A 22,039-nucleotide genomic window follows, 5' to 3' on the forward strand; every position below is an offset into this window, starting at 1 on the left:
AAAATAAATTCCAGATGCAATAATGATCTATATACAAAATTCAAAGCCAAGAAACATTAGTGATAAATTTCAGTCTTCCAGTTGAAACTGTAGACTGACCACACACATTTTTAACACTCCTTCTTCTGGAAACAGTGCTAAAATGACAGTAAAGAAATAAGGTTATATACTCATAAGGACAGAGAGAACAAGAGAGAAAACAAGGGTGAACAAGTGACTTCAAAATCTTGTGGAAGACAGAGCAGAGAGTGGTTCAGAGTGGAAGAAAGATATATACAATCTAAAGCAGGGTCTGAACCTAGGAACTAATGACCTTTGAGGCCAGATAATTGTTTGTTGTGAGGGCCGTCCTGTGCACTGTAGGACGTTTAGCAACATCCCTGCCTTCTGCTTACCAGAAACAATAAGTACTTTTTCCCCTAATTGTGACAGACAAAAATTCTCCAGATATTGCCAAATATCTCTTAGGAGGCAGAACTGGTCCCAGTAGAGAATCACTGACCTAAAATGGCCACAGTAGGGAATACCAATGAGCGCAGCCAGTTGACTTAGCCTGAAGAAGCTCAACACGTGGAGGCATGAAGCCGTGAGGTGGGGTCACAAAGAGAACTGAACAAGGAGATTGGCTGAAAGTCTATATACTGGGACACTCATACCCCAGTTATCTCTTTCTAGAAAGTTCTCTTGGAAATCAAATATATTTAAAAAATCAATAGAAGGGCCAAAAGACAAAGTTGAGGCAATCTCCCAGAAAGTTGAACAAAAAGTCAAAGAGAAAATAAAGGAGAAATGATAAGAATATTAGATCTCTTTAGGAAGTCTAAAACCAACAAATAAAGCTCCAGAGAGAGAAAACAGAAGAGTATAGTAAATTGAAGACACAAGATAAAGAGAAAACCCCAAATCCTTTCAGAAATAAAAATATGTCATGTACAGAGGACTCAGAAAAGAATAGCATCAGACATCTCAAAGAAAGCTGAAAGACCAATGGAGAACAGTATTCAAAATTTTTAGTGAAAATAATTTTCCAATCTGGACTGCCATATGCCTAAGCCAAATCATAAATTATAAAAGTTCAATAAAGACATTTTCAGACAAGTAGAGTACCAAAAAAATTTCCTCCCATGTATTCTTTTTCAGGAAACTGCTGGAGAAGATGCTATACCATAATGAAGGAACAAACCAAGAAAAGAAGAAAACATGAGGTTCAACACAGGAGAGGGGGACAGGGAAAGTCTTATGAGGACAGCTATGGAGAGACATAGTCCATAATGAATCAAGACAGAAAGCTCAAGAAGGAGGAAAAAGGGGGAAAAAGGCCAGAACTGGTAAGTTTGAAAACTCAAAAAATATTGAAAGGCATGTGGCAGAGATGGAGTTCTTGATAAAAATTAGCAATGAAAAACAGAAAAGTAACAAAAAACAAAATGAAACAAAACAAAGCAAAAGCAATTATTAACTCCAGGAAAATGGTCTACAAGAAAAAAGGTAAGAGTAGTACTGTCCCACTTGGCTGAGCCATAAACCACGAGAAGTCTTGGTAATATAAACAATAACTACTTAAGTGAGCAAAATATGTAATTAAACTATGTAATGGGGGAAGAAAAGGGGAGTGCTAATCCATCATCTACCATCATGGAGACTCACTAAATAACCTTAAATCAATAAAGACTAAATAGCACGAGCACATTATTTAGAAACAGGGAAGTAAACACCAGGAAAGAGAGTTGTGGATGGTAATTTGTGGGATATGGAGGTGGGAAAGGAAAAAAAAATTTTTTTGCACTAAAAATCTTCCAGAATTCTTGTTCAAACAAGAGTACATGTGTGGTATAAAGACTAAAAACAGGAACATTTGTGTACCCATCACCTGGCTTAAAAAATATTACCTGAACCTTTGACACTACTGTGAGCAGTCTCCAGTGACATCCCCTAACTCCTGCCCACAGTATCCACTAACCTGAGTCTTCTGTTTCTCATTTCTTGCTTTTCCTTAGCACACCACATTTGTATGAATCTCCAAACAATTTACAGTTTAGGTTAGCATGCTTTTCAACTTTACATAAGCAGAATCACACTGCATGTTTTCTTCAACATCATAGGTGCAAGATTCATGCATGTTGATGTTTGTAGCTATTATTCATTCATTTTTGTTGCTCTGTAACACGCCATTGTATGACTTACCACTGTTTATTTTCCTCACAACTGACATCCAGATTGTTTTCTTTTTTCTGTCAGAGAGTAAACATTTTAGGTTTTGTGAGCCATATGGTCCTTTGCCACTACTCTACTGTAACAAAGACACAGCCATAAACAATGTATTAAATAAGCATGGCTGTGTTCCAATAAAAACTTTATTACAAAAACAGACTGGAGACCAGATTTGGTCTAGAGACCATAGTTTATTGACTTTGATCCAGGGTTCATATCTAGAAATGTATTTGCTGGCTAATAGAGTATGCCTTTGCTAACCTAGAACAATGCCAAATTATTCTCCAAAGAGGTACCACCAGTTTGCACTCCCAGAAGCTTCACAAAACTAATAATACTAGCTATAACTTGTTAATTTCTGATGGATGTGAAATGATTTTGCTGTGGTTGTAATTGGTATTTCCCCTCTTATTGAGGTAGAACATCTTTTTATATTTATTAACCATTTATAATTTCTTCTGCCATGAAGTGTCAATTCACATTTTCTGTTGAGTTTTTTTTAGGTTAAATGTATGGTAAGTTGTTCTCTGCATTAGTGGCTTGTCTTTTCAATTTATGGCAATTGGATAAACAAAGATGTTCTTGTCAATGTGGTCCTATTTATCTATGTTTTCTTTAAAGGAATAAACTTATTTGTGTCTTGTTTAGGAGCAAACACTGGCACCTGACACCTGCTAGCTGTGTGATCTTGGGCAAGCTTCCCCTCTGTTTCTTTATCTGTGAAATAAGGATAATATTAGCATTTACTTCTTATGGTTGTTGTGAGAATTAAAATTATATACATGAATATATATAAAATGTTGAGAATAGTACCTGACACACAGTAAATGCTATATAAATGATTGTTATTATTATTATTTTGTCAAGGTAAAAAAGATTTTTCTCTTGTATTTTCTTCTAAAATTTGTAGCTATTTCTTGAACATTCAAGGTTGCAAGTAACCTTGAACTGATTTTTGGGTCTGGTATATTTTAGGTAGGATCCAATTCCTCTTTTATTTATTTAAAAAAATATCTATCTATCTATCTATCTACCTATCCATCCATCCATCCATCCATCCATCCATCCATCCATCCATCCATCTATCCATCCATCCATCCATCCATCTATCTAGACTGCGCTGGGTCTTAGGTGCGGCACACGAGATCTTCGTTGCGGCATGTGGGATCTTTTAGTTGTGGCATGCGGACTCTTAGTTACGGCATGCATGTGTGATCTAGCTTCCTGACCAGGGATCGAACCTGGGCCCTCTTCATTGGGAGTGCAGAGTCTTTCCCACTGGACCACGGGGGAAGTCCCCAATTACTTTTTTATATACATATATATGAACAATTGTCCCAGACACAATTTTGTGGGTTTGCTCTCTACTGGGTTTTATCACTCTCTTAATCCCTGAGCACTACCACCCTATCTTAATTAATGACTCTAAAGCCTTCATATCTAGTAAGACAAGTTCCACACCACGTTCTTCTTTAAAATTTCTTCGTGATTCTTGGCTCTTTGCTTCCATGTAAATTTTAAAATCTATTGTCAGTGTTCACTCTCACACACATCCACCCACCCACCCATCTTCTTGGGATTTCAGCTGAAACTACATCAACTCTACAGATGAATTTGGTGAGAATTTACATTTTTTTATAAACATAATATCTGTCACCTTTTTAATAAATTGGATATATCTCTCCACTTATTTAGGTCTTCCTTAATGTCTTTCAGTAAGGATGCAAAATGTTTTCTATTAAGATCCTGCAAAATTATACATAGGTATCTTGTATTATTTATTGCTATAAAAATGGTATGGATTTTCTTTTTATCTTGCTTAGGATTTGTCATGCTACTAGAATTCACTGTACATCCTGAATCAGAGGATTCCTGTGTTTTCTATCATACCTAGAAAAGTATCAGTTATTATGTCTTCAAATACAGCCTTCTCCCATATTTTATTATATTCTCCTAGAATTTTGACTAATGTTGGACCTTCTCACTTTATTCTCTAAGGCTTTAACTTATTTTATATTTTCTATCTCCTAGTCTCTTTCCAATGACTTCTAGTACTTCAGATATATTTTCCAGTTCATTAATTCTTGCTTTCAGATTCTGGGCAGGCTAGAGTGACAGGGACCCTTCTACCTGAAATAACTAAAAATTTGGGCAAAGTATATGGAACAATGGTTTTCAAGACACTGGCCATTAGGCAATGATGGATAGTGATCCCTGAGAGATGAAACAAGTGAGATGAGCCCTATAATTGTTCCAGTTTATTGCCTGAAGAATTTCCAGGCTGTGGCACAGGGAAAGAAACCAGCTGGACCTGGTGATTCCTGTAAGTTCAGAATACAGGACTGAGAGTCAAGGGAGGCCAAAGCAGGTAGAATTCACAGGGCGGATACTGGAGGAGAACTGCACAGGGTAAGAGCACCAGAGATCTATAAAGGGTGCCCCTTGAATCTTCAGCTGAGGAGAGCACAGCTCACAGAGAGCTACCCAAGGCCAGGGAAAGAACCATCAAAGAATTAGAGGGAACAGTACTGAGGGCTCATGCAGGGCCAGGAATAGGTTCTTTTCCCATGATTCATTTGAAAACCTCATAATTCATGAGGCAACTGGTAGTGAGCGTACTCAAAAAGATTTGGTTTCAGTAGTAAAACAAAATTAGTCTGAAACTAAATGCCATTCTAGTCCCACCTAATTAAGCTTAAAAGCAAAACCAAAAAGTAACAAGCTACTTCCATCTGACTTAAGTGTATCCCAGAACAAACTTCAAGAGTGTTTCTAGGAATACAAGCTCTCCAGCAACCAAGAAAATAAAATTCACAACGTCTGACATCCAATCTAAAGTTACCAGGCATACAAAGAAGCAGGAAAATACAACCTATGAGGAAGAGGGAAAAAAATCAAGTGGCCCAAAGCTGATAGAAACAGATGATAGAATTAGCAGACAAATAAAAACAATGAAGACAGGGAAAAAGAAACTAGTCAAAACAAAACGCAGAAAGAAAAAAAGACTATCAGAACACATACCAATTTGTTAAAAGCCCTATCTCTAGTGAGAGCAATAAGGAATGAAAATGATTTTCACTTTTTACTCTAAGTCTGTATTACATGATTTTTTAAACAAGAGCAAAACAACGATAATCATAGCTAACACTTACTGAGGGCTTACGGTATGTCAGTAACTATACTAAGTTCTTGATATCTATTAACTCATTTAATTTTCACAAAAACTCTAAGAAGTAAGTATTAGCACCATTTCTATCTTACAAATAAAGAAATTAAGCGATGAAAAGTTTAAGAAACTTGCCTACAGGTAACAGGTGACAAAGATGGATTTGAATCTAAGTAGTCAACCTTCAGAGTACATACTCCTAGTCACTGTTATACAGTTTCTCTAACATATTATTTTTTAATTTTAAAAACATAAAAAAAAAGAAAAAGAAAAAAAATACCATATGCTAACACATATATATGGAATCTAAAAAAAAAAATGGTTCTGATGAACCTAGGGTCAGGACCAGAATAAAGACACAGATGTAGAGGATGGATTTGAGGACATGGGGGCTGGGCGGGGGAAGGGTAAGCAGGGATGAAGTGAGAGAGGGCATGGACATATATACACTACCAAATGTAAAACAGATAGCTAGTGGTAAGCAACTGTATAGCACAGGGAGATCAGCTCAGTGCTTTGTGACCACCTAGAGGGGTGGGATAGGGAGGGTGGGAGGAGACACAAGAGGGAGGGGATATGGGGATGTATGTATACATATAGCTGATTCACTTTGTTATAGAGCAGAAACTAACACAATATTGTAAAGCAATTATACTCCAATAAAGATGTGAATTAAAAAAAAGAAAGAAAAACAAACAAACAAAAAAAACATACAGTACATTAAAACTATAATTAAAATAGTCATTCATACAACAAAATATACCCCAAATTCAGTTTGATAAATTACCTGGTGATTAACACATGTCAAATGTTCAACAGTTTTCTCTAATTCTGATTTTCCCAAAATACTCATTTCATGGAGATGCTGTAAGAGAATTTTATAGATGTTCACTCACATCAGATAATAAAACAAAATTACCAAAGTAAGCAATGCAAGTCTACAGTACTATTTTATCTGTCTTTTTATAACACAGAAATGTTTTAGAAAGAAAATCATTCGAAATTTTACCAAAACAATGCTTTTGGTTGAAAACAAAAACACAAGAGGTTCTCATCTTTTATGCTTTACCTCCATGTATGACTATAACAGAAGACACAGATTGGTATGGGTTCATTTATAAAGATTTACACAGATCAATCCATTAGCACAACTATAAAGGGAGAAACCCAGCAGGTTAAGTAAGCTCAGGAGAATGCCCTCATGAGAGAAGATGAAAGAGAAAAAGAGTGTAAAGGAAGAACAGATGGGATCAGAAAGACACAGGAAGCAGAACACTACAGGGCCATGCAAGTGATCAGTTTCAACAATGAGCTGATCAACAGTGTAAACACGAGTGTTGTTATTTTTGGTTACATTACCTTATCCAACTTTTGCTGATGCTAAGTCTAGGACAAGTGATATGTTGGTGTTCTGTGAGAATTTTTCGTGCAAATTCTTACTTCCATCCATGTTATTCATTAAAAATAAGTAAAGACATCTGATGTTTGGATTATATATTTCATTGAAAAGATCACTGTGCTGTATGCATTTTTTTGTTTATTAAATCATTCAACCGGTATTGAGTACATACTATATACCCAGCACCAAGTAAGGTATTAGGAATACAGTAAAATGGATAAAGTCTCTGATGTTATAGACATTATAGTCTATTAAAGACAAACCTTAAACAGATATTAAAATAAAATCCATGAATATTCTGCTAGGAAAAGGAACTTTATGGCGACATACTGAAAGGGAGTCTAGGATCTAGGGTTCATTTCCTTGTGAGGAAATGATGTTTAACTTGGCTATAAAGGATGAACAGGAATTAGCCAGGTGAGGGGACTGGAAGGGGTGAAGGATTTTTTCCTTAGAAAGTTGAGGGCAAGAAAAAGTCCATTAAGCCTGGCGTTGAGAAACTGAGGGGTGAGGAATGGGGGGGATGAGCTTGGGGAAAAGAAGCTAGACCTTGAAGTAGGCAAGGGCCAATCATCGAAGTCCCTGAAAACAGTTAATGGATTTTAAATAGGAAGTGATGTGATCGGATTTATATCTTTGAAAGATGACTGACTTCAGTGTGAAATACAGATTTGAGAGGCCGCTAATACACTAGTGCAGTTGAGAGAGAACAATGGCCAGAATAGGATGGTAGCAGGGGAACAGAAACAAGTAGGCTGATTGAAGAGAAACCAGTGTGAGCTGAGGAGCCAGATTCTTTGTGACTTCATTAGCAGGTGATCTTGGACAAATTATTATTACTGCTTTTTTAAAATTAAGGTATAGTTGATCCACAATATTATATGTCTTAGGTGTACAACATAGTGACTCACAATTTTTAAAGATTATACTTCATTTATAGTTTTTATAAAATATTGGCTGTATTCCCTGTGCTGTACAATATATCCTTGTAGCTTATTTATTTTATACATAGGTGTTTGTACCTCTTAATCTCCTACCCCATTTTGCTCCTCTCCCCTTCCCTCTCCCCACTGGTCACCACTAGTTTATTCTCTATATCTGTGAGTCTGATTCTTTTTTGTTATATTCACTAGTTTGTTTTATTTAGATTCTATATATAAGTGATAACAGACAGTATTTGTCTTCCTCTGACTTACCTAAGCATAATACCCTCCAAGTCCACCCATGTTGTTGCAAACGCCAAAATTTAATTCTTTTTTTATGGCTGAGTGGGTACTCCATTGTGTGTGTGTGTGTGTGTGTGTGTGTATGTGTGTATATATATATATATATATAAAATGTATATATATCACATCTTCTTTATCCATTCATTTGTTGATGGACACTTAAGTTGCGTCCATATCTTGGCAACTATAAATAATGCTGCTATGAACACATATCTTTTTGAATTAGTGTTTTCATTTTCTTCAGATATATACCCAGGAGTGAAATTGCTGGATCATACAGTAGTTGCATTTTTAGGTTTCTGAGGAACCTGCGTACTGTTTTCCACAGTGGCTGCACCAATTTACATTCCCACCAACAGTATACAAGGGTTCCCTTTTCTCCACAACCTTGCCAACATTCGCTATTTGTGTTTTTTTTTTTTTTTTTGACGACAGCCATTCTGACAGGTATAAGGTGATATCTCGTTGCGGTTTTGAATGTCATTTCTCTGATGATTAGCGATGTTGAGCATCTTTTCACGTGTCTGTTGGTTGGGCAAATTATTTAAACTCACTGTAACTCAGAGACCACATCTGTAAGCATTACCTGACTAAAAAGGCAATTGTGAAGATTTATTGAGATAGCTCTTGTAAAAAGCACTCAAAACAGAGCTTCCCACATGGAAAGGGCTTAATAAATGTTAACTATTATTTAAGAGGTAGCATCAATAGGACTTTGTGATTAAATGAGAGATAGGAGCTTTCAGGGAAAGAGGACTCAGTGCCTGGGTTCAACAACTGGGTAGATAGATAGTGGAACAACAGGAAACTACTAGAGAAGACTTAAAGAATGAGAGGATTAGTTCAGTTTTTATGTAAAAGACCTATTGCAAACTCATAAATCCTGACTCTTGTAATCCAGAAAGATTCTGGTCATATGAATGTCACTTTTTCTGAGTTTTTGGTACAAGTGCATTTTTTTAATCCTGTTTTTACATTCCTTAGTCATTTCAATGATATGGAAAAGGCTAAACCAGTAGCTTGTACTAAAACTTGCCATATTGCACAGTTTTCCATTTGGTAATTTTAACAATTATTTTTATAAAAAAGCACTTTTTGGAAGGCAATATTCCAAAGGATCCCAATTAAAAGTATTTTGTAGGGGTAAAACTTTAACTGAAAATTTATGACATAAAGACTACCCTTATAATACTTAAATGTTTTTATTCTTAATCTTAGTGACTAATTTCTAAGCATTAATTCAATAATATTTATTGGAAGTAAACTATGGACTCTGTAATAGTTAACAGTAATAGTTTAATATTGAGTTCTTATAATGTACTGAGTAGTATTAAGTGCTTTATGTATATTAAAATTTTGGGGGAGATTATAAAATATAAAATACTGTCCCTAGATATTATACCAAAAGCACACGCAATAAAAGAAAAAATAGATAAATTGGACTTCATCAAAATTAAAAACTATCTGTGCTTCAAAGGACAATACTAAGAAAATGAAAAGACAACCCACTGAATGGGGGAAAGTATTTGCAAATCATATATCTGATAAGGGGACTATATTGAGAATATATTGATACAAAGTATTCTTATAATTCAATAATAATGAGACAACCCCACTTAAAAATGGGCAAAGGATCTGAATAGACACTAAAGAAGATATACAAGTGACCAAATAAGCACTGAAAATAAGCACATTCGCTAACAGAGAAATGCAAATGAAAACCACAATGGATACTACTTCACACCCACCAGCATGATGATAATAAAAAACCTAATAACAAGTATTGGTGAGGATGTACAGAAATTAGAACTCTTGTACACTGTTGGTGGGAATATAAATGGTAAAGCCACTTTGGAAAACAGCTTGGCAGTTGCTCAAATGGTTATAGTTATCATATGAATCTAGGTATATGTCCAAGATAAATGAAAACATATCTCCACATAAAAAGTTGTATACAAATGTTCATAGCACCATTATTCATAACAGCCAAAAAGTAGAAACCACCCCAATGATAAAATATTTTCTATCCATAAAATGGAATATTATTCCACAATAAAAAGGAATAAAGTATTGATACATACTACATAATGGATGAACCTTGAAAACATTATGCTAAGCTATGGAAGCCAGACATAAAGAAACACATACTGAATGATTCAGTTTATATGAAATGTCCCGAGTAGGTAAATCTAGAGATAGAAAGTAGATTAGTGGTTGTCTAGGCCTGAGGAGGCTGGGGAAAATTAAGAGTGGCTGCTACTGGGTACAGGGTTTCTTTTCGAGGTAATGAAAATCCTCTAAAATTGATTGTGGTGATGGTTGAACAAGGCTGTGAACATACTAAAGCCAAAGCATTGTACACTTTAAATGGGTGAATTATATAGTAAAGTGAATATCTCAATGAAGTTGTTTTGCAAAATAAGATAATGCCCCTCCACATGAAGGACTTCCTATTGAGATCAGAGGTTGGTTCTTTTCTATAAAGAACCAGATGATAAATATTTAGGCTTTGTGGACCATACAGTTTTTATTGCAGTTACTCAACTCTGCCACTGCAGCACAAAAAAAGCTACACAAAACACATAAACGAATGAGTATTCCAATGAGTATTCCAATTAATGAGTATTATCAACAATGAAATCTGAGTTTCATAATTTTCATGTCTCATGAAATATTTTTCTTTTGATATTTTTTCAATGATTTTAAAATGTAAAAACCATTCTTAGCACACGGGCCATACAAAAACACAGCGTTCTGGATTTGGCTCATGTGCCATTGTTTGCCAACCCCTGATCTAGATTCAAAATAGTCATGTCACAGGAAAACATATAAAAAGACCTCCCCTTTTCTCAATAATCTTTTAAAAATAAGTCAATTAAGTCAATACGTACTTTTAACTTTTCTTTTAAAGCTTCTTTTTCTGCCATAATCCTTCTTAAGTCAGATAATGCAAGTTCTTTTTCCTTTTCCATAAGACTAACAGTATTATGGGAGACTGCGGTTTGGGTAGATTCTTGTCTGAGTGCAGATAATTCTTCCTGAGCCTTAATGTATTAAAGATATAAATTAAAAAACATTGGACATGCTCCCAGTTTAAAAAAGGCAACTAAACATATGCTACTTTTGCTCTCTTCCCAAATGCCACCAAAATGAGAGTAAAAGGATTAATGTAATAATAGTAATAATAAAAACAAAGGACAAGGAGATTGAGGGAAGTGCCAGCCACAAAATTTGGGAAACCAAATAGCACATGGACAACTAGTAATAAACTAAGCAGTCCCAAGAAAGCAGAAATCTAAGCTAACAGTGGGAAAAGCCCAGAAGTGGATCAATTTGTACTGCAGAATCCCAAAAAAGCACCAGAAGTGAAAACGGCTTTTTCAACTTGGCCTCTTAACCCGTATGTCCTTTCTCCCTCTAAAAACAGCAATAGGATTTCATGGGAGATTGGTATGGGAACAAATTTTGGTGATAAACACCATGCTTTGCTCAGACTCACCTTGCCCTCTAACAACTGAGGCTTTATAATTAGCCCAAACTGTATTGAATCTCCCCTCCCTATCCCTAGAGGCTAAGTCCTTAATATCCTATTAGTGAGTGCTACCCACTGCTTCATAGACATACCCCAACATGTCTGAATCCCAAGGATACACTTGGCTCAGAGTCAGGCTGAGACTCATTCAGCAGTTTTAGAAATAGGGAATTATCCCTAACTGACCTGACCCATAGATAAGCTAGAAAAGAGGAAGAATAAGAAAAAGCAATAGAAATCTCTGCTTTGGGAACAGGATGATAGTAGAAACTATTACTTATTAATTCTAACTCTGAAGGAAAATCACTAAGGTCCATGTATTACAGTAATTTAAAGGATATATACTGGTACCATTACAGTTAACTGGTGCTATATAATCTGTTGGCTTAATTATAATCAATATCTTACTTCATTATATAAGACACTTAGTTTATCTCTTTCTGCTGTCAATAATTTAACATTGGACTGTATATCCTCCATATGTTTTTCAAATCTTTCTAGCATATGCTGAAGTTCATCTCTTTCTCTTGTGATCAGATGAATTTCTGAGTTGTAATCACCCTGAAACATAATTCAAAAACAGAAGCTATCATTTGTTATAATTATCACCATTTGGTTGCCACAAGGATGCTGATGATGAGACTGACTGAGAGATGCTAACAGACAAAAAGAACACAACTTCCTTTAATGTAATTAAGGAACACAATTTTTAATCTATAAGGAGAGAAGGACAGAGAGTGCTGGCAGTACTGGGGCAAATTTCCTGGCCTTCAAGTTCCCAGCAAGGGACCCAGTTGCCACTGATACTACTTGATCAGATTCCATGAGATGTTTCAACTGTCATTCTCCCTGAGTTGTTTATACTGGTGGTAACTAAAGTATAATCCCCAGACAAGAAGCATGTAGCATCTGGGAACTTGTTAGGCATGCAAGTTTTGGGGCCCACCCCAGACCTACTCGATCAGAAACTTTGGGGACAGGGCCCAGTAACTGGTTTATCAAGCCCTCCAGGTGATTCTGATTCATACTGATTGTTGGGAATCCCTAGTTTATAACCCTCTCCAGGGGAGGAATTAAGAGGGTATGTGTATAGCTGCTCATCCAGTACAAGTAACTGTACAGCCTAGCACATTCCTCAGTGTCTTCTGTGACTGAATCTAAGATCAATTTCCCTAGCACACCAACCCCCAACTATCCCAGCTTCAAACCTATGTGAGGTCTATTTTTGCAATCAGATAAATATAAATATTTCTTTTTTTAAAGATTTATTTATTTTTGGCTGCATCGGGTCTTAGTTGCAGCTCACAGGCCCTTCATTGCGGCACGCGGGATTCTCTCCAGTTGTGGAGTGTGGGTTTTCTCTTCTGAAGTTGTGGTGTGCAGGCTCCAGGGAGCATGGGCTCTGTAGTTTGCGGCACGCGGGCTCTCTAGTTGATGCGGGTGAGCTCAGTAGTTGTGGCGTGCGCAGGCTTAGTTGCCCTGCAGCATGTGGGATCTTAGTTCCCCGACCAGGGATCGAACCCGCGTGGCCTGCACTGGAAGGCCGATTCTTTACCACTGGACCACCAGGAAAGTTCCAATATAACTATTTCTACCAGACGGTGTACATTAGGGATGTTCACTGAATAAGCAACTACTTCCAACATTTCTAAAACAAGATTTTGCCTATTATTCCAGTACAATTCAAAAAATCCACTATCTTCATAGCTATTGTAGAAAATAAATACAGTAAATGTAGACTTGGGATCTGTGGTATATTAATGTTCAAGTACTAAATGCAGAAGCTCCAGATAGTGATAATCTGATAATTTGGTACACCGGGAAGCATCCTGATCTATGTTATTCAATATCTACTGTGCACATACCATGACCAATGTTGACTTGGTAAATGGTAGATATCTGTGAAGTTCCCTTCACCTGCCACTTGGAAATAAGTTATCCTCTTGGTTAAACAAGCAAAATCAAGGCATAATGGATGAGATTAGCTATATGGACACCTTAAAGGACAAGATGTATTATAGGACAAAAGCAATTAGGGTGAGGACTTAATCAAGGTTTAAATAACAATAAAAGAAAATCTGTAACTTAACAGTATCTAAATAAAAATATCTTACCGAAAGGAGGTGGGCTGCCTATGTTTTAGAAAGGAGAGCTCAATGAATAAGGATTTGACAGTCTATTTTCATTACTGTCTAGGTCTCAGCTTAAACATCACTTTCTCTAAGGAGTCCTTCAGGATTCTCCAACCTAATTCAGATCTCCCTCAATGTACTCTCATAGCATTCTGAATCTTTCCTGTATCTTTCCTCATTAACACTTACTTTACATGAGATTATAAAGTTATTTACATGATTGGGTGTTTAATGTGTCTTTACCACTAAAATGTAAGCTCTATCAGGGACACAGGAGGTATCTGGTCTTACCACATCTTCAGCACCTAGCATGGTACCCAGTAAAATGAATGAATTCTCTACTTTTCCAAATTGATCTTGTATGTAGGCATTTATATTTGTGTTAATAATTCCCTTTTACCACTCCATTGTTCCTAATACACACACACACACACACACAGGCACACACACAATGCTAAAGACTGTGAGGATAGGAAATAGGTCTTCTTTATCTCATATTCTGGGTGTCTCATTCATAGTACATTCTCAGTATATGTCTACTGAACTGAACCTAACTTTCTACCTAGACCTGATGTGCTTTGAACCAGCAAATAATAAGGAAATGAAACATTTACTAGGAACTAGGTGTTATGCTGAACCCTTCTACAAATTATCTCATGTAACCTTCACAAGAGGCTGTAGTTACTTTCCTCACTTTGCAAATGAGGAAACGTGAAGTTAGGTAACTTGTCTAAGGTCATAAAGCCAGTGTGCAGAGTTGAAACTTCTATCAGGTTTCCAAATCCAAAGCACTTTCTGCTACACTATACTCAAAATTCACATTTGGAACCCTAGTCAGTACAACATGAAAGAGGACAGTGCCGTCCCTACACAGACAACAGAGAATCAATGGGTATACTGTTGACAAAAATCATTGATATTAAAAATGTCAATATTTTACTGAGTTGCTGCAATCCCAAGAAACTCTGCCTAACAATTTGCCATAAAGCAGGGGTTGAAAACTCACAGCCTGTACCTAATTCAGCTTTAGAGAAGTCTTTGTTGTCTGCCAACAAGTGTTTCTAAGCACGTTTAAAATACCCAATTTTAGGTGGGAATTTACTCTAGTTCCCAGCACTCACAACTGTCTTACACTCCACCCATTTCACTCATGTACATCACCTATTATTCCCTATCATGCCTGAAATTTATTACTGGGACTTTAAAATGCTATCAATGTCCCAACTTTCTAAACTTTAGAAAGTGAATTCTTTATCTATGTCAGGTAACATTAGAATATTTCAAGAAGTAAATAAGTTGAAGGGGGGGAAAGTCTCTCCTAATTTCACCAGTACCTTACCAGTACATCTCAATTTGTCTTTATTATGAATTCACACCAAGCAAACAAATCAAATATTTAAAAGCGCTGAGGTACTTATCTACTCAGTTCTATTTAATAAATACTTGATTAAACTCATCAACCATCTTGTAGAAGATTGTCTGACACAATGAAGGTTATCAATTCAGTGATTTTTCCCGATCCCTAGGTATATATGGAGCTTGAAAACAACTTAGTACACATAAATTAACTTACACTGCATTTTCCACCAATTCATTGTGCTTGTAACAGATAACACAGCATAGTGTTTAAACTAACCTTTGTAAGTCAAATTCAGCCACTAGCCAATGAGGTTAAAAAACAGTCTAATCAGAAAATGACTCAAAACCATTTGACAATGGACAGAGATCTTCAGGAAAAAGATGACATAGTTGGTTAATAGAGCCAAGTCTGAAATCAAATGTTCTGAGTTTTAATGATTTTACTCCTAACTTCCCCTAATTTTATCTAGTGTGTAGACAACATTAGGGTCACATAAGCCTCCAGGACTCCCATAGCTCCAAATCTTAAAATAAAGAAAAATCTAAAGAACCCAAATGATATTTATAAAATGTTGAAAATAATTAAAACCTAAAATAGAGACACATGCTTTTAATCTCTTATAAGTCATGGTTAACTTTAAGTAATATATATCTTTAGACTACCGAGTTGCAAATGTGATTGTAGTGGACAAATGGGATGATCTGTCCAGCACTCACTGACATTTTGTACCTTCCCCTGTTGCATAGTTATCATGGAAGATGACTGGTCTGTACAATGTGGCCTGGCTTTCTGACTGGTCCAAGGCTGGGAATGGCATGAATCCATATAAACAAAGCCACTTTGCTTCAAGAGACAAAATGCATCTGATACAGAAAGTAAAGGATAGAAAGAGAGGAAATATCCAATAGCATGAGTTCCTGGTTCCAGTTTCTGGAAGCTCAGATGCCCCTGCACTCCTCCCATATATATAATGAGCTATTCAATCTTTCCTTAATTTCCTGGAGTCAGTATGCTTTGCTTTGTTCTTAAGTAGTTTTCCTAATTAATACAGTGTTCCTAAAGTACAGGTCATGGAAGAAAACAAAAATCAAAATTAAGAAAGACTTCTTAAAATCAAGTAGAATAACGTTACATTTAATACAATAATAAACCATAAAAGTTTGCTCATAAAGATACTTTCTTGCCTTATCAATTACTCTCATAAAGAGATATTACCTTTTCTAGTGTCTTAAATACTGGAATTTTTTCACATGTAGAATGACTTCGAGAGCAAGATCTTCGCTGTATTAAATGCTGGAGTCTTTCTAGCTCTTTCTTATAAAAATCTCGTTCATCTTCTATACCTTTCAGAAACGTATCTAAACGAGAAGGTGACTTGTCTCGTCGTTTTATTCCATGTTCTAGCCTCATCCTCTCAACTTCCAAAGTAAGTTCTCTTTCTGCAAATTAAAGTATAAAATATTAAAACAATGTTGCATATAAAATGTATAATCAGCCAAATAAATTGTATCAATAACTTTTACAATGTAAGTTACTAAAAATCATTAGCTATTTCGTATATCACCTATAACTGCCAGATATCAAAGAGGTAAATGCTGAAAGGAAAAGAGAAAAAAAACAAAAGCAAAAATTAAAAGTTTAAATAAAATCCAATAAGTCAAAGTCCTCTGCTTTTGTCATATACAAGGATAGGTACTATTTAGTACTACACAGTGAAGCAGTAAATCACCACATGGTACATTCTGATGACCTGAAAATGCACTAAAAGAAAATTTACCTGTAAACAATTGATCATAACGTGGGCAATTTTAACATTAAGCTTGAATTTAATATAGTATATATACAAAGAGGTCAAAACAACTAGTCTTTCTTTAAATAAACACAATTATTAACTTTTACCATAGAAATCACCTTTTCAGGAGTCATAAGTAGCCTAATACTGGCAATTTCATATAGTTCAATTTAACTGATATTCTTTACAACTCTAAAGCATTAAATGATTTTCAAGACATATTCTGATTCACTTCCCATCTTTTCTTTTACTGAGTATTTACTATATGCCCAGCATGAGCTAAGGATACAAGTATGAAAAACATAGCCAAGGTCAAATAATTATTCTAGTTGTAGTAGGACAAGAGCTACAAAAGAACAGCATGCAATGCAATCTGGAGGATGAATAGGGGAATTCATTCTGAGGAGTGACCAGAGAGGTAAGAAAGTATGAGAGTGGAAGGAACAGGCAAATGTGTTAAATGCTAAGTCAAATAAACTGATGAATGGAAAAGTGTCCACTGCATTTAGCATAATGGAGGTGAGTGGTGACCTTAACAAGAGTTGTTTTATTGGTGACGTGAGGACAGAGCCAACTGGAGTGGACCGAGGTGATAAAGGGTAGTTGGTGATCAAGCAGAAAAGTGCAGATGACTTTTTAAGGTGTTAAAGCTATGATGAGAAGGAAAGAGTGGCTGGATAGGAATGGGTACAATTTTTGCTTTTAGAATGGGAGAAGGGTAAGTATGTTTGAATACTAATGGGAAAAAACAGTACAAAGGCTAAAGTTAGGAAAGGAGATAATTAATATGAAAGCGTTTTAAAATTAGAGAGAATGGGATCTAGAGAACAGATGGAGGCAGTGGCCTTTCATAAGAGGTACAAGTAACAGGAGGGAAGATAAAGATGGACAGGTTCAAGATCTGGGGACAGGAAACCGACAGAATGCCTCCCTGACGGCTTCCATTTTCTTAGCGGAAACCAAAGGTTAAGATCATCCTCTTAGAATGGGTTTACTGAGAATGAAAAACACTTGAAAATGTTCCCTGCAGAGACTGGGCAACTAAGCAGTAAGAAGTATAGAGTAAGATTTCCATACATCACTGAGGGGTGGGTGCTGTGGTTTGGGACCATACAAGTTACGGTGCCGTTGATACTGTCGGGTGCACACGCGAGGACTGCTTAGCTGCTTGTGTGTGAGTACTTTGGTTGATCCATGGCTAGGTTTTGTGCAGGGGGATATATTCAAAACACAAAGGAACGAGGGAGTTTCAGGTATCTGAAAAATTACACTGAAATGGCAGGATAGAGCTAGCATGAAAGGAAGTAAATTGCAAAGTTTTATATGTAGGTCTAAGCACTTTAATAATATATTAACCCATTTAATCCTCACAACAACCTTTTGGATTAGGTGCCATCATTAACCACACAGATATGGAAACTGAAGCAATGCTAAGGAACATGCTCAAGTCATACAGCTGGTAAGTAGAGAAGGTTAGACAGATTATCCACATGAATGCTGAAGAGCCTAGGATATAGCTTCTTCTTAAAATAGCACACTGGCTTTCTTTCACTACATGGAGTTTGATGGCACCAGGCTTCCACACTTGCCATCCCCTCTGCCTGGAAAATTGCCCCAGATCTTCACATGGCTGGTGTCCTGTCACTAAGCCCTTGGATCAGTCGATCTCTAGCATACCCTTCCCATTGTATTTGAAAATTCTTACCACCTAAAACTAACTTCTTCACTTATGTGCTACTAGTTTGTCTCCCTAACTAGATTAAAGCCACCACAAGAGCAGGGGCCTTTGTGTATCTTGTTTACCATTACGTACCCTGGCACCAAAACCGGTTCATAAACACTTGTCGAATGAATGAACAAATGAATGAATTCTTACAAGTTCCTTAAATCAACTCATTTAGGATGGGGTACCTGGCAGAAAGCCTATTTCAAGTGTGTGTGTGTGTGTGTGTGTACTTTAAGGTGATAAAACTGCATTTACTTAAAAAGATTCTATACTTCAATTTTCCACTATTTCAGAATGGTCTTCCGTGTAGTCGTAATTAATTCTATTACTGCATGCCTCAAAGAAGGATATATGTACATTGAAAAATATTCAAACGGGGTTCCCTGCACCAACTAGTCAGAATGTAAAAGGCCCCTGTAAGGTCCCTGAGGCAGAGAGGTTTTCTACTGTATCTCAGTGCCTACTCTGGTTTCTGATACACAGCAAGCACTCAACAAATATTTATTGAATGAATGAATGAAAGATCATCTACTACTAAAAATAATACATTAAGAAGACATCACAATCACTTTTTAAGTTATCAACATTTTATATTTTACCTGTAACTGCGAAACTTTCAATTTTTTTGTTAAGTCTTTGCTTTTCTTGTTCAAGCTGATGAACAACAGTTTCCAGGTCTGATTTTATAAGGAGTTCATCACTCAGCCTCTCCTTTTCTTTATGACATAAGTTTAATTCCTGAAAATTTTAACACTATAATTAAGATTTCTAGCAACTTTATAAATATAGCACTTAAAATAGATATTTGTAAGCACATTTATTTAAGAGTAAGTCACATACACACTTTTAGTCAGTCAAATATATATGGTTTCAATGAAAGTTAATTATCAATTGTGGCTAAAAGCAACAATAAAACCCAAATTCAACAGTGCTCCTTTCTAAAGTAGTAGAACTATTGGATTTTATTTTCTTTTAATTTGTTTCTTTTAATTTGTTAGCATACTGTCTTTTTGAAAAATGAGTATGTATTGTGCAATAAAAAATTTTTAAGTTTTTTATGTTTAAAGGAAAGCAGAAGTTAAGACAGTGCTCTAAGACTACCATAGGTATACATAAGTACAAAGGTTTCTCTCTCAGCCTCATCTGCACAATGAGGATAAGACCAGTACCTGGACACTGAGGATTCATCTATGAATGGATGACTCTGTGAATGTGAAGCACTCTGTACAGTGTCTGGCACATGGCAAGTACTTAATAACTGTTAGCTAATGATATCATTAGTATTTGCCTTAAAAAAACATAAAATGTAGTACCAATGGAAAAAATAAGAAGGTCAGAAAGTACAGCAACATCTTGCTGTCAGGCAACAATACTGAAACTTGGTCAGAGTTCTGAGATAAGCATTATGAATCACATATAACTGTATACAGTGTGCATAAAAACAGCACTGAACAAACAACAAAAATCCCTGTCCTCACAGAGCTTACACTGTAGTGAAAACATCAAAACATCTACTTTACATTTATTGACCTCACTGGAGAATTTAAAAATATCTACGAAACTCAAGAGTAGACAACATTTAGCAGGTTTAGCTAATTCAATTATTCAATATTGAGCTGAACTGAATACCTGCAGTTGAGTAAAACAGGAAGCCATTGTGATGCACTGTTTATAGTGAGCATATAAAAATCAACAAGTATTTGAACACCTACTATGTGCCAGCATATCACAAATGGCTTTGTTTAATTTGCCTTATGACTGCCACCAGAACATTACAGCTTGACTGTAAAAAGAGTATAAGTAATGAGAAAACTTGGAAATTAGTCTTTTCATTATTAGTGGAAACTCATCCAATTTAACAGGCTATTAAAAAAATTCTTAACAATCTTTTGGATGACCACCTAGAAATTTCTACCTGTAAGCAAGATATTCTTTCTGCCAGTTCTAGACTCTAAGACTATATGCTATATCTAGGTTTATGCTGGGATGATTATTAGTTTTCTCATTTGAAGACCACCAGAACAAACAATATGACTAGTAAAATGGTTTGTAATGCCAAATAAAATTATTAAAAGACGACTGAGTGCTTTTAATAAAAGTCAACAAAATTTTACAAAGTAACTATCAATTTTTAGTTTAAATATTAGTAAACTGACAAGTCATGAAGTCATTTAAAGAATATAAAATTCCTAACAGGTTTTCCAAATTTGAGTGTAACTTGCTACCTATTATATATGATATTAAAGAATTATAAAAATATAAATGAAACTAAATATATACATACAATGGAATATTACTTAGCCATAAAAAGGAGTAACGATACATGCTATGACATGCTTGAACCTTGAAAACATTGTGCTAAGTGAAAGCCAAACACAAAAGGTCACATATTATATAATTCTATTTATACAGAATATCCAGAATAGGCAAATCTACAGAAACAGAAAGCAGACCAGTGGTCGCCAGAGGCTGAGCAGAGGAAAATGAGGGGTGACTGTTAATGGATATGAAGCTTTTTCCTGGAGTGAAAAAATGTTCTGGAATTAGATAGTAATGAAAAACACCATTGCACCTCCTATCTTCCTCCTCACTCTTTTGCCCACGCCAGCCTTGCCAATGGCAAGTTAAAGACTGACCAGACAGCCCCTCAGGGAGTGGATACAAAACTGTGGGAGCAGAGTAGCAATGAGACCCCCGAGAGATGAAGATCATTTTAATACCTTAAATTACTTTCCCACATTTTCTAAGAAACCAGTTCATTCATTTGAAACTCTGATGCCTTTGTCTTACTCTGCTTACACTTTAGATGGCTTTCTACTGTCCACTAGAATAAAATCCAAACATCCTGCCATGGTTTAGAATGTCTTCCATAATTTGGACAAACTATGGTTGCACTACTTTGTGCCTGTACCAAAACCGCTGAATTGTTCACTTAAAAGAGTGAATATCATGATAGGTTAATTATATCTTAGTAAAAAAAAAAGTAAAATAAAACATAAAAATTTTCTTGATGAAAATGCTGGCAATTCAATATAACAGCAGTCCCCAACCTTTTTGGCACCAGGGACTGGTTTCGTGGAAGACCATTTTTCCACGGATGGGGGTGGGGATGGCTCAGGCGGTAATGAGCGTGATGGGGAGCAGCAGATGAAGCTGTGCTCATCCGCCGCTCACCTCCTGCTGTGCGGCCCGGTTCCTAACAGGCCACAGACCGGTACCAGTCCACGACCCGAGGGTTGGGGACCCCTACAATATAACACCTACTTACCAGTTGAAGTTTTCCCATTGTTTCTTCAAGATTCCGCATTTCAGATAGCTTTTTTTTAATCTCTTTCTAGGAATAAAAAGCCTATTAGGTAAATACCTAAAAGTCAAGAATACTTATCACTAAGTCACAGTGCAAATGAGACCAATCCATTTTTCGAGCAGTTCATGTTCCCTCTCACCAGTGAGACCTGAGGCATTAGCCAGCCCTAAGCCTCAGTTTCAATGAGG

At 36.1% G+C, this 22,039-nt stretch overlaps 1 protein-coding gene across 7 annotated transcripts in view; it reads right to left on the minus strand.

The window, feature by feature from the left end:
• The window catches only part of CEP135 (centrosomal protein 135), an 82,089-nt gene that overhangs the window by 33,515 nt on the left and 26,535 nt on the right, over positions 1-22,039 (minus strand). For all 7 annotated transcript variants that reach the window (XM_029235980.1, XM_029235983.1, XM_029235978.1 and 4 more), the window contains 6 exons: positions 21,813-21,878; positions 19,144-19,282; positions 16,242-16,465; positions 11,943-12,095; positions 10,894-11,046; positions 6,165-6,242 (listed from right to left, as the gene is read on the minus strand). In XM_029235980.1, coding sequence (XP_029091813.1) covers positions 6,165-6,242; positions 10,894-11,046; positions 11,943-12,095; positions 16,242-16,465; positions 19,144-19,282; positions 21,813-21,878 — 813 coding nt within the window. The remainder of the gene's footprint in view (positions 1-6,164; positions 6,243-10,893; positions 11,047-11,942; positions 12,096-16,241; positions 16,466-19,143; positions 19,283-21,812; positions 21,879-22,039) is intronic.

Source organism: Monodon monoceros, unplaced genomic scaffold (genome assembly GCF_005190385.1).
Source record: "Monodon monoceros isolate NGI ecotype Baffin Bay Population unplaced genomic scaffold, NGI_Narwhal_1 Super_Scaffold_20, whole genome shotgun sequence".
NCBI lineage: Eukaryota > Metazoa > Chordata > Mammalia > Artiodactyla > Monodontidae > Monodon > Monodon monoceros.